Raw genomic sequence first — 12,261 nt, forward strand, 5'->3', positions numbered from 1 at the left:
CCACCAGTTCACCAGTTCCGCCAGTCTCTCTCATCCCCCCGGATCCACATTGCTTGCTCGTCGACCAAACCCCTTACCTCTGGAATGCACTCCTCTGGCTATGTCTCATTTCTTCATCCCCCCAGCTCCGTTGGACTCCTCACTCCCTTCTGTTCCTCCATGGTCCTCACTCCCTCTGTCTCCTCCGTGCCCTTCTGTGCACCTCAGCTAGCGGCGTCGCCATTTCCCACCCTGGCTCGTCGGCTCCACCCTGGTCTCCTCTCCCACCTGCTTTGCCTCCGTCAGTCGGCCCCCTGAGTCCTACCTTCACCATGTTTCCTCCCTCCGTCGTCTCCGCCCTGGTCCCTGTCTACCCTCACCTGCACTTCGTCCTCCTCCTGAGTCCCCTCTCGTCCTCCACCGTTGGTCTATCTATGGCATCGAGCTACCAGGAGCGGGGAGTAATGTCACAGTTGTGTTCTGTTTAGGTCGTTTTCATTGGACTTGTTTGCCTGTCTTCATGTCACGTGGCATCATCATTATCAGTTGTGTATCATTGTATCACCTGTGTTTAGTTAATCAACATCATCAACTGTTTCACCTGTCAATCAGTGTTCATCTGTGTTTGTATTTAGTTCCCTTCTATTCAGTCAGTCTTGGTCCGTTCTCCATTGTATTTAGTGTGTGTGTATCTTCTGTCTGTCTGTAACTGTTTAAGTATTATTATTTTATGTAAAATTTTGCGTTGGAACTTTGGACTCTTCGTCTTCTTCTGCCTGTACCTCACCGTGACAATGCTAAAGTGGTGCAATTGCCCCTCATCTTTTGCAGTTGGTTTTAGTTCATTTTTCTTTCTTTTCAAAACATAAAAAACACAAAGCCCAACATTTCCAAATACAATCATATTTTTTTTATATTGCCATGCTCTTTTACAAATATCCCCCTCTCTGAACTATACAAATAAATTAATAGATGCCACCTACGTCACTATGAATAGAACGCGCCATATTGTCGACCGATCTCGCCCGGTACGGCCGCCCAAACTGCCCATTTGAATGAGAGAGAAAGACAGGGATACATGGATAAAATTTTTAAAAACAAAGGCTCTGATCCTTATTTATGACCCCCATTTCTCTTTTGTCCTTTATTATCTTCCCCAGACTCGCCCCAATTTGCCCTCCATGATTGATATACTGTATATATCTTGTATATATCTTGTGCATTACCCCTCCCCAAACATTGGGGATCGCTTGAATGCTTTCAAGAGTTCATACGTGTATCAATATGCAGTGACTGGATGGGTAAACGACGTAAAAGTGCGGTACCTGGCCACCAAGGATTTATAGTTAATCATGGAAAATGTTGGTATTATAAATGAAAATACATATGTATGGTTTTGGTGGTAGTTTGCTCTGACTAGGTAGCAAGTTGTTAGCTAGCTAAGTGGATCAGCTGGTAGCCTGCCAGATATTAGACACGGCTCACGGCTAGCTGTCATTAATCTGGATTAGGCCTGTCGTGATAGTCAATAAATCAATTAATCGCACAATGAAAAAAAATGAGCTCTTTGATTTTTCCAGCCACGATTTCCATTTCCATTTGCATGCTTTGTTTTCCTTGTCTCTCTCTCTCTCCATCTACCAAAGAGACTGGATTACAACTCTGTTTAAGACACATATTTTACGATACATATGGATACTCTCTAGCCTGACTTTGTCATACTCATATTCTTGTCAGAATATGAGTCTGAAACTCCTCTGTAGGCCTTTGATTATGAGGTATGTCTTAACCGAACCAGGAAAAACAACAACTCTGCACTCAATAGAGTGCTGAAGTTACGATGTCACTCTGTATGCCAAAACACGGAAGTGAGTTAGCATTTTAGCATTACGGTTCCCTCGCTCTAAAGCCTATGGGATTTTTGAATGGGTTTTTGCTAAATCGCCTGAAATAAGGTCTGGGGTGAACAAAGCCTCTAAATATTTTCACATTTTGATCTATGCCATAGAACACACAGTTATAACCTGCTGGTGTTTTTTTTAAACTTTATTGTGTCTGATTGTGTTTTTTAAAATCTTTATATAGGCTTCAAAATGTATACATTTTTGTATTAACTTGTAAAGATTATCTTGCTAGACAAAACGTGTAAGGGTCACAACTCTTTGTTAAACACAGATCTTATTTTTTTTGCGATTTTCCAAAAGTCTATGGGGAAAATGCATTGCTTTTCGACCGAGGGAACCCATGCGCTGCTAGCTTCCGAGTTGTGACGTCATCACTTCGGCACTATTGTTTAGTCGGTAAACCTACAACCAATCAGAGCAACTCAGTAAGTCAGCTACTTTGCATACAGTTGTCAACTACAGAACGTAGCCTAACTTTACTTATTTTAGAAGTAAAATAACGAGTGTTGCTTCTTTTACTCACTCCTCCATGAGTGCGACCAAAGGAGAAACCACAACGACCACAGGCTTTTCATTACATCCCATCTTCTTAGCGACCGTCAGAGCCAGCTGATAAGTTACACTTTTCCCGAATCATGTGGGACGGCAAAAATATCTTTCCGATCGACAAATGCCTTGATTGCAGTTTTCTGTTTGTCTATTAAAATTAATGCGCTGTCGATTTATTTTCTCCAGCTGCAGTCATCTCTGAGGGAAACCAGTTAAGCGCTCTTTGATAACGCGATGATTATGTCCTTGCAGATCACCTGTCCATCATCCTATAAAGCCCGCCCTGGAAATTTGATTGGCCCGAACGTTTCTTGTCTGATCATAATTACTCCTCAATGGATCGAGTTCGGCTCGGGTGTGTGCGCACAGAAAGATGAGACATGATACAATATGAGACATTTCCAACTGCACGACATATTGCAGGCAATACTGAGACAGTCGGTCGTCAAGATGGCGGCGCAAAGCTACATTGACGAATAGTCTAGTTTTGTTACTTTACCTTATGACTAATGTCTTTATGAACCTGGCGTATTGATAGTTTTGCGGTTAAATTGTAATAAATGTTCTGTACTGGGGTAGAAGTTTTGCATTCTGAAAGTTAGGGATAAACAAAGCACTAAAGAAGCTTTATTCAAGTGGGGATGCAGTGAATTGGAACAGTTTCTTTGAGAGAGTTTTACTCTCACAAACCCTTGCATTCATCCTCTTGAGTTCGTCCTCACCATCCCCAATGAAATCAGAGGATTAGTGGCGTTCTAAACAGTAGTGAGAAAAAAAAATCCAGATTTCCATTAAATAGTGCCTTTACGCCAAAATGAAAAAACTTGGTCTTTGCTGGGCTCACAATTTGTATAATGTTTGATAATTGTTTTTCCTTTAATGGAGATAAAACCTCATTTATATGCAGCTCCCGGTGTTCTCGTTATCTCGCCACAGTCATGATTTGCTCTTTGAACTCATTTCACAGCTGCTGCTGCAGCATTAAAGGATGTATTTGAACTCATATGGAATCCAATGATGGCACACTTCAGTATAACAGCCTGGGCCGAGTGAAGCACCACATGATTGTTTTTCCTGTGGCATTTTCTTCCATTTGACAGAGATGATTGAACTAGATGGAGATGAGGTCAGGATATCATCCAGGGGTCGCTTCGCAGAGAGAGACATTGTGCAGGTGAGTTTTCCAGCCGTGAATCTCATGTATCTTTGGACCAAAACAGTAAAGCGGCATTCAAGGTGATTTTAACCATTTGAAGCAATGACTGTATTTTTGACTCAACTGTTTGTCTGGCATCATGTTTTTGAAGGGTATAACCATCATCCTTTAACATTACACACTGTAAAAATGAATGTGCTTTATCTTATCAAACAAATTGTGGCAACAGATTACAAGCAATATTATTAATTCAATTTAACAATAGAATTGAGTAATAATTAATCTAGGGCTGTGCAAAAATTAATTGCGATTAATCGCATCCAAAATAAAACATAATATATTTGTGTGTGCTGTATATAATTATTTTGTATATATAAATACACACACATGCATGTATATATTTAAGAAAATGTGTTATTTATATATAAAATATTTATATTTATACAATATAGATTATGTTTTTATAAATATATAGAGAATTTAAGCGCAAATAGTTCTTAAATATATACATGCATGCATAGGTATTCATATATACAAAATAATTATTCAACACACACAAATATATTATGTAAACACAGACTTTTATTTTGGATGCGATTAATCGCAATTAACTTTTGCACAGCCCTAAATTAATCAAATTAATTCCTTAAAAGTTAACCATTTAAAATGAGTAAAACGTACCAAAACAAAGCGTGCATTTAAGTCACCATTGTGGTGATCAGTGTTTCAGTGACTCTGCTTGTTAACATCAGGTGTCTTCAATGTTGGTAATTTAAAATAAAGAGTTCTTTGAAATCTTTGACATCTGTCTGTTTTCAGATATTTTTGTTTATTTTTTTGGTGTAAACTTTACTCATTTTAAATGGTTCACTTTTAAGGAATAATTTAATTAATTATTACTCAATTGAAGTTAATTAATAAAATTGTTTGTAATCTGTTGCCACAATTATATTGATTAGATAAAGTGTGTGTGTATTAGCATGAGACTGCTGTGAGGTTACTTCTTTACTTGATGAAGAGTTCCAGGATTTTTTCTTAGTTGCAAGTCCTAAGTTGACTTGAAATTACATTCACAACTAATTCTACCGCAATAATGTGATGAATTCTTTCAATGTTATGAGATGATAAAATTTGACTTTATTCATGAGCGATTCAGTGGATAGCAAATGGTCCTGACATGGTAATCGGGAGGGATTCAAAGATAAAAGAGCTACATCAACTGTCAAGAAAAGTTGTTTCAGAAGCAAAAGCCATAACATTTTAATGAAAAGCTGAAGACAATTTGTTTTATTATTATGTGCTCATGAATTATGCACAATGAAAATGTGTAAAATCTGCTTATCTTACATCCTTACATAATTTCACTTGAAATAATAAGAATAAATGAAAAAATCAGATTAAGCAAAGAGTTTACCAAGATGATCCTGCCAGTCCTGTTCTCTTTAATGTACGTCAGATTACTGAGATAGTTCATCATTTACTCACACTATTGCTGTATGTCCCTCTTTCTGTTTGGCACAAAAGAAGAAATTCAAATAAAACATCCCACTCCTGCTCGTCCTCATCAAGCGACCAGTATCAAGCTTTAAAGGGTACATATCATGCTTTTAAATCATTCATTTTTACTTATAAATCATACATTTGTGGTCTATATAAAGCATAACTGCAATGCTTGGGTCTGAATTCCTCATTATTAGGGCTCCACTTCTACCCCTTTTCTGATGTGCGTCTGTGAGCGACCCTTTTCAATGCGGCCCCTTTAAATAAAATGGAGTTGCGTCTTTCCCCGCCCGCTCTCCAGGTCGCTGAGTTCACACTCGGTTCAACTCCCCGCGTTCGGCCATTATTGTAGTTTGATTAGAGATATACGATTATATACTATAGCTTCAAAGAACATTTTTAGTCACTCGTTAACAAAATGTCAACAACGGAAGACTTGTCCATCAAGCCTTACATATTCGAGCCAGAGCGAGCGAGTTGAAAAAGATGACGCCGAACCTGCAGAACAACGTCATCATGTGAATGCAGTGGTATGTAACGTTAAGTTAACTATGTTGTATTAGTGAAAGTCGCCTATTTCTCTTGTTAAAACGAGCACACTGACAAGATAAATGACTACGGTCCAATCTTACCACAAAAAATCTGTATTGATAATAATATGATAACTTACGTTTAGAAAAGCATCAGAAAACACAGCAGCTAAATGACAGAAGGAATTTACCCCTCATTCAGACGAAGTCGATCGGAAAACCCTTCTTGATACTGGCGGAGGTTGTTGAAGTGGGGATCCTTGGAGTGCTTCAGGTCACTACATCCAAAAACCGAACATTTTGACTTGCCCTCTCGTAACTTCTGCTTCATTGAGCTCGGACTACAAAATCGGAGAGAGAAATAATAATGGCGGATTGCTCGAAGTGTTGGACCGGTAGTCGATGTCCTTATTTGGCAGTTCCGCTGCAAATACTGTGACGTGATACTTCAAAAAACGTCATAGAGAACAGAAAAATCTGAACAGGTTGAAAAATATGACCAAAACAGAATATAAAGATATAAACGAAGCACCTGAAGAGAATAATTTCATCTTTTCTGTACTTATAAACACTCCAAATATACAACAAAATGGGCTAAAAAAGTGGATTTTGCATGATATGTCCCCTTTAAAAAAAGATGCCAAAGTGTCATAGAATGACGCATTTTAGTCTTAGTCTTGATTTCTCACAACTTGTGTGTTTTCCTGGGTGAGTCGGAGTGAACCAAGTGATTAAGGCCAAGGGATGTTATTATCGTTAAATAATACATTACATTTTCGTATATAACCCCAGAACACATCGATTATTAGACACGTGTCACACGGGATTATTCTCTGATACTTCTGTGTCTTTTTTAAAAGTTTGATGCTGGTCGTTATTCACTGTACACTGTACAATGGATGAACGCAAGTGGGACATTTTTAACAGATTCTCCTTGTTGTTTATTACAACACCAGGGTGAGTAAATGATGTATTAATTATCAATTTAGGGCGAACTATTCTTTTGAGACATAAATGCGACGATTTTTGCTTAATTCGGACTTTATTGCAAAATTGGATTACAAATATTTCAAAAATGTTCAAAAAATCTCTTGGATATGAGATAATGTTACAACATAGTATAAGGGTAACACACATTTCTGCGTTTAAATGCTTTACTGCCATTGTGGAAAAAAAGTACAGAGAAATTATATACTTTAAAATAAGTGTTTCTTTGAGTGTTTTTGGACACTTAACTGCATTTAGATTGCAATTCGATTAAAACATATTATAGGTTAAATTTATGTTAGTTGCAGTTAGCTAGTAAGAACATTGTTATATGTCATTTCAGAATTACACCTCTTCTTTTGTCACATTGTTAACGTGTACTGGTAAAAGGATTTGAGGTAAAATAAAATATAATTTGTAATTTCTATTGAAACTTGTATGATGTATTTAAATATATTTATATCCAAATAACACACACTGTAAAAAAATATTGTTGGTTTAACTTAAAAAAGTAAGTAACCTGGTTGCCTTAAAATTTTAAGTTGATTGAACTGGAAAAAGTGAGTTAATACAATGAAGGAGATTAATTTAACCATCAGAAACTCAAAATAATAAGTTATCTCAACTAAATAAATTAAGTTGATTTGACAAAAGAAAAAATGTTGTGATAGCAAATCATGAAAATATTTTTTTTTACAGTTTTTTAAACAGTCTAAAGCACATATAAAGTGCTTGATTACAATTCTGAGTAATTAGACTGTTTAAAAAAAGCTGTGTCATGAAAGTGTACACTTAAGCGTTTTTTTTATATAATTAATATATTATCCGCAAGTTTTTAGTATACTACAATTGCATATTTAATACAATTCACTGTAAAAAACGATTGTGATTTTAACGGTAAAAGATCTTTACTATATACGGTAAATAACTGATAGATCTAATGGTAAATTTAATGTAATTTTACTGTAAAATACCGTTAAATTTACAGTTTTTAAAGTGAAAATGAACAACTCATTGTATAATTTACAATGTAATAAAGTAAATTGACATTCCCACAATTCCCTGCGTGACACTTCGCATTTGATGTATTGTTTGTTGAAATAACTTGTTTCTTCATAGTTTGCTTAGTCTTTTTCTAATCAGTTATGTACATTAGGGTTTTATGTGACATTTAATGTTGTTAAATTAATGTTTTTCAAATTTCATCTGTTACCATGATGGTGCAGCTTCTATATATTAATATGAAGTTTCTTGTGGAAGATCTGCATGTGACGAGCTTCCATATATCATGTGACTCTCATCACTGCTGTGATTGTTGGTTGTCAGTATATTATAATGGTACAAAACAGATTTTAATACTTCAATTGGTCAATAATTTAACATAATATCAGATAATGAAATACAGTTTATTTCTGTAAATTTTAAGTTAAGCCTCTAAAACCTTGTTACCGTAAAGTCTTGCTACCGTATTTTATACGGTAAATTTCTGGCAACCACAGCTGCCGATATTTTACCGTAAATTTAACACATTGCGTTGGTGTTCACATAGACTTCCATTAGATGTAATTTAAGCGTAGTTTTACAATCCAAATGGGATTTTCTGTAGTTATCAACACCGTATTCCTCCTAAATCTCAGTCTGATCTCTCCCCAGTTTGTTCCTTTCCGAGACTACATTGACCGCAGAGGGAATCACATTCTCAGCATGGCCCGTCTGGCCAAGGACGTTCTTGCGGAAATCCCGGACCAGTTCCTCCAGTACATGAGGAGCAGAGGCATCAAACCTCAGCACTCGACCCACTCCACCTCGTCCAAACCCCCGGCGTCGCTCGTGCACCCGCTGCAGACGCAGATCTGAGTGATCGCACAAACATACGGTTCACTGTCACTCTCAGGATCACACACGGCCTGTCCGAGGGAGACACTGCTCTTGCACATGCCGTCTTTCGGTGTGTAGGGTGACGTTAGGGTACTTTACGCCCGGCACTGTCCTTTGTCGGGCGTAGCGAGGTTTCAGAAGGGGTTTTAGACTGTTTTAAAGTATCGAGTGGCCTCTTCTGTCAGTCAAACATCAGATATGACTCCACAGTCTCTGTCTCTCACATATTATCTCCGGTTCTTGTCAACAGACGTTTACAATTGTACCGTTTTTTACAAATGGATGCTTTTTTGTACCTCATGAAAACTCTGAGCTGCTTAACAATGGAATTTACTCATTTTATTACATGACGTTGTAAATAGAGCGAGTGTGATTTTAGAAAAAGCGGTACAAAACTGAGAGAAACTTTCACCCACTTGTGCGAGGCCTTGGTTTTCATTTCATTGTACAGTATTCGCTTTCAATTATTATACTATTTCGGTATTCCGTATTCTTGGTCGTTTGACTGCCTCAAACTGTAAAGAATTTGTGCTTAGCTTTCACGGCACAAGCGCAGCACAGAGATTTAACTGGAAAAGCCTTACTCTACGTTAAAGGAACCGTTCAGCCGAAAAAGAAAATTGTGTCATTATTTACTCAGCCTCAAAGCACTCCAAACATGTAAGATTTGGATTTATAGCATATAATTATTACACATTTTAATTAAATGCTAATGTCAGTCACTGAGCAATCCCACAAAATGTAGTTTATGGTCATGGAAAGAGAAGTATTAACTGAGAAGGTTAATGATTATACAATATCAAAAATAAGCATTATGCTACGTTCACACTGGACGCGAATAGCGCGTTAAATTCGCGCCTACCGCGTCTAGTTATACTCTAGACCACTTTGATTCCAAGAGCATCTCGAAAGAAGCATCAGAATCGAAATCCGTTGGCGGCCATTTTTTTATGTCGACCGAGCATTCATCGAGAGAGTCAAACGAATGCACAAATAGCACTAAATAAGTCGCGCGTAACGCTTAAGGCGCCAGACGCGCAATTCGCGTGAACTTGAAGCGCTCTATGCCTCATTCGCGCCGCAGGTTTTTTTATGCGCGTAACGCATCTTTGCATTGACTTAACATTGCATTATGCTACGTTCACACCGGACGCGAATAGCGGGTCAAATTCGCGCCTAACGCGTCTAGTTATCCATTCGCGCGTCAAGAGCGAAATTGACATGCATAAAAAACAAAAGTTTGAAGCGAAATTTTCGCGCATCAGAATCGGAATCCATTGGCCATTTTTTTATGTTTTTTTAATGTTTATTTTGGCCATTTTTTAATGTCGACTGAGCATTCATCGAGAGAGTCAAACGAATGCACAAAGAGCACTAACTAAATCATTCGCGCGTAACACGCTTAAGGCGCCAGATGCTCAATTCGCGCTCAGTCTACTGCGCCGCGCTCTACGCTTCATTCGCGCTGCAAGAATTTTTTTATGTGCGTAACGAGTCTTTTCATTGACTTAACATTGAAATCATTCGTGCTTGACGCGCTATTCGTGTCTGGTGTTGAACGTACCATTAGAGAACATTCTGTGTAAGTTTCCCTGCAACAAAGAACATTAGTTTATGGTTATATTAATGCAACCTAAAGTAAATTAATGAATGAACGAACGAACAAACTTTTTATGTTTTTGGGTCCCAGACAGCAACATAGTGTCGGCCCAGATCCGGCCCACTTCTGGTAAGTGTGGAATCCATCGGGTACCAGATGTATGTTGCTGTCTGGGTTATTTCTACAGTTTCGTGGGTCTATGTCCCCAACGTTTTGAAGTACTTGTCAGTCAAATTCCCATGTCCCAAATCATGTTTTCTAAATTAAGGTTACATATATATTTCTAAATTAGTCATTTTGAGGATAAGTTTGTTGATTTACTTATTCTCTTTGACGTAAAATACTTTTTATTTTATTTAATTGTGCAGTTGTTGTTGTTTTTTTGCAAAACCGTTAAACTAGTTTATGTCCCTAAATCTCCAGTCCACTCTATTACATTGGTTTTACTTGCTCTTTAAAATCTTATTCACAAAATCACATGTCTTGCTAGAAATGACAAAATTTCCTTGTAGGGAAAGAAACTCCAAAATCAAAATAAGAATCAGTCATAAACCTTTCTCTCTTTTCCTCATTTTAAAATACTAATCTAATAGCGTAAAACATAACGTCCACCCTATTGTGCCAATTTATACTGGACTTGAAATTATATATTCAAATTCTTCCTAAATGTAAATCTTCTGCTAGAATGTTATTATGTCCTAGCTAAAAATGGGCTTTATTATCTTCCCATAACGTCCACCTTGTTTGTTAAGGTCAACCCTGTTAAACATTACACATATAACTGGATGTACAGATTTCATAGGATTAGCAAAATTGAATTGTTTGGTCGGAATTATTTGGTGATACTGGCCTGAGCTTGACCCGTGTGTTTCTCCCTCTGACAAGATTAAAAAATAATTTAAAAAAACAAACAAACCTGGTCAGCCCAAAATCTACAAAACTGTAGGAATGACCCTTTTATTAGTTTTTTTTTTTTTACACAAAAACTATTGAACTGTTGAAATGTTCTTGAACTAAAAACAAAAACCGAAAAAGAACGTAAGGAATAACAGGAACCATGCACCAACACTAGGTGAATGTTCTGTGTATGCTGAACACAATGGTTACACTGGTTCTCACACAAAGCTTCAGAAGATGTGGATTGGATTGTTTAGGGAGCTTAACAACTCTGGTCCCCACTTTCTTCACTTGTATGGATAAGAACAGCATTAACATTGAACTTAATGTCTCTTTTTCCACTTACAAAACAACATCAAATGTGTTTGGCATTATATGAGACTGAGTAAAGGTCTACATTTTCAGTTTTGGTTGAACTATTTCTGTAAAGACAGAACTGTAGCTACTCAATATCTGTATCCAAGCACAAAAATGCAAGCACAGCCTCATAAACAAGTAGCATATGCTTTGTTTGCATGCATTAGTCTTAATTGCATGCAGTTTTGAAGCACATCCTGTTATAGTGGGTTCAAAACAACGAGATTTGTTCATTGGGTCATTCTACAATTGTGTTGGCAGATGCTTTTGCTTTTGGACAACAAAATGTCAATCTGCAATATACACTGTTCCTATTTTAGAAGATGAGAGATTTTTTTTAATTAAAATTCATTTTTAACTTCTTTGGGGGGGAAATAGAGAAATACCAGATTATTTTACATTTTAAATTGTTAAAGGTTTTTACTGGCATGCTGATAAAAATGATAATATAATTAATCATGAAAAGTCAGTGGCATCACTGTCAATTTAACGATTCCTACTAACTTTAAAATGAGTGTAAATCCACTTTTGAAATATAATTTTTCAACCTGAAATGAAAAATAATTCAAATGAAGAATGCATGGCATGTTTAAATGTGGTATATGTAAGAACTTTAATGTATTAATCACTTTTTTATTGCCAATGCGTGAACAGTTTATGAGGAAATTAAAAAAAAAAAAAGTCTCAGCTAACACAAGCCCCTTTCACACGGCGCGTTGATCCCGGGAAATTGCCGGGAAATTGCCAGAACGCCTTCTGTGTGAACACAAACACGATCCGGGATTGAGACCGGCATCGATCCCGGGTTGGGGACTTAGTAACATTGCCAGAATCAGTCCCGGAACGCACGCTGTGTGAACAAAAGCCAGGACCAATGTTGTAAGGGGTGTGTCATAGTGATGACGCTCGTGCCATCGCGCGACT

The 12,261-nt window shown here is 37.2% G+C and overlaps 1 protein-coding gene across 1 annotated transcript in view; it reads left to right on the plus strand.

Annotated features, from left to right (window-relative positions):
- Positions 1 to 10,151, plus strand: part of cpne8 (copine 8) — a 93,190-nt gene extending 83,039 nt beyond the window's left edge. The window contains exons 19-20 of the mRNA XM_039656639.2: positions 3,533 to 3,606; positions 8,259 to 10,151. Of these exons, the coding sequence (XP_039512573.1) occupies positions 3,533 to 3,606; positions 8,259 to 8,462 (278 nt within the window). The 3' untranslated portion in view covers positions 8,463 to 10,151. The remainder of the gene's footprint in view (positions 1 to 3,532; positions 3,607 to 8,258) is intronic.
- The last annotated feature ends 2,110 nt before the right edge of the window (positions 10,152 to 12,261 follow it).

The sequence above is a fragment of the Pimephales promelas genome, chromosome 25 (genome assembly GCF_988280905.1).
Source record: "Pimephales promelas chromosome 25, fPimPro1.hap1.1, whole genome shotgun sequence".
NCBI classification, from domain to species: domain Eukaryota; kingdom Metazoa; phylum Chordata; class Actinopteri; order Cypriniformes; family Leuciscidae; genus Pimephales; species Pimephales promelas.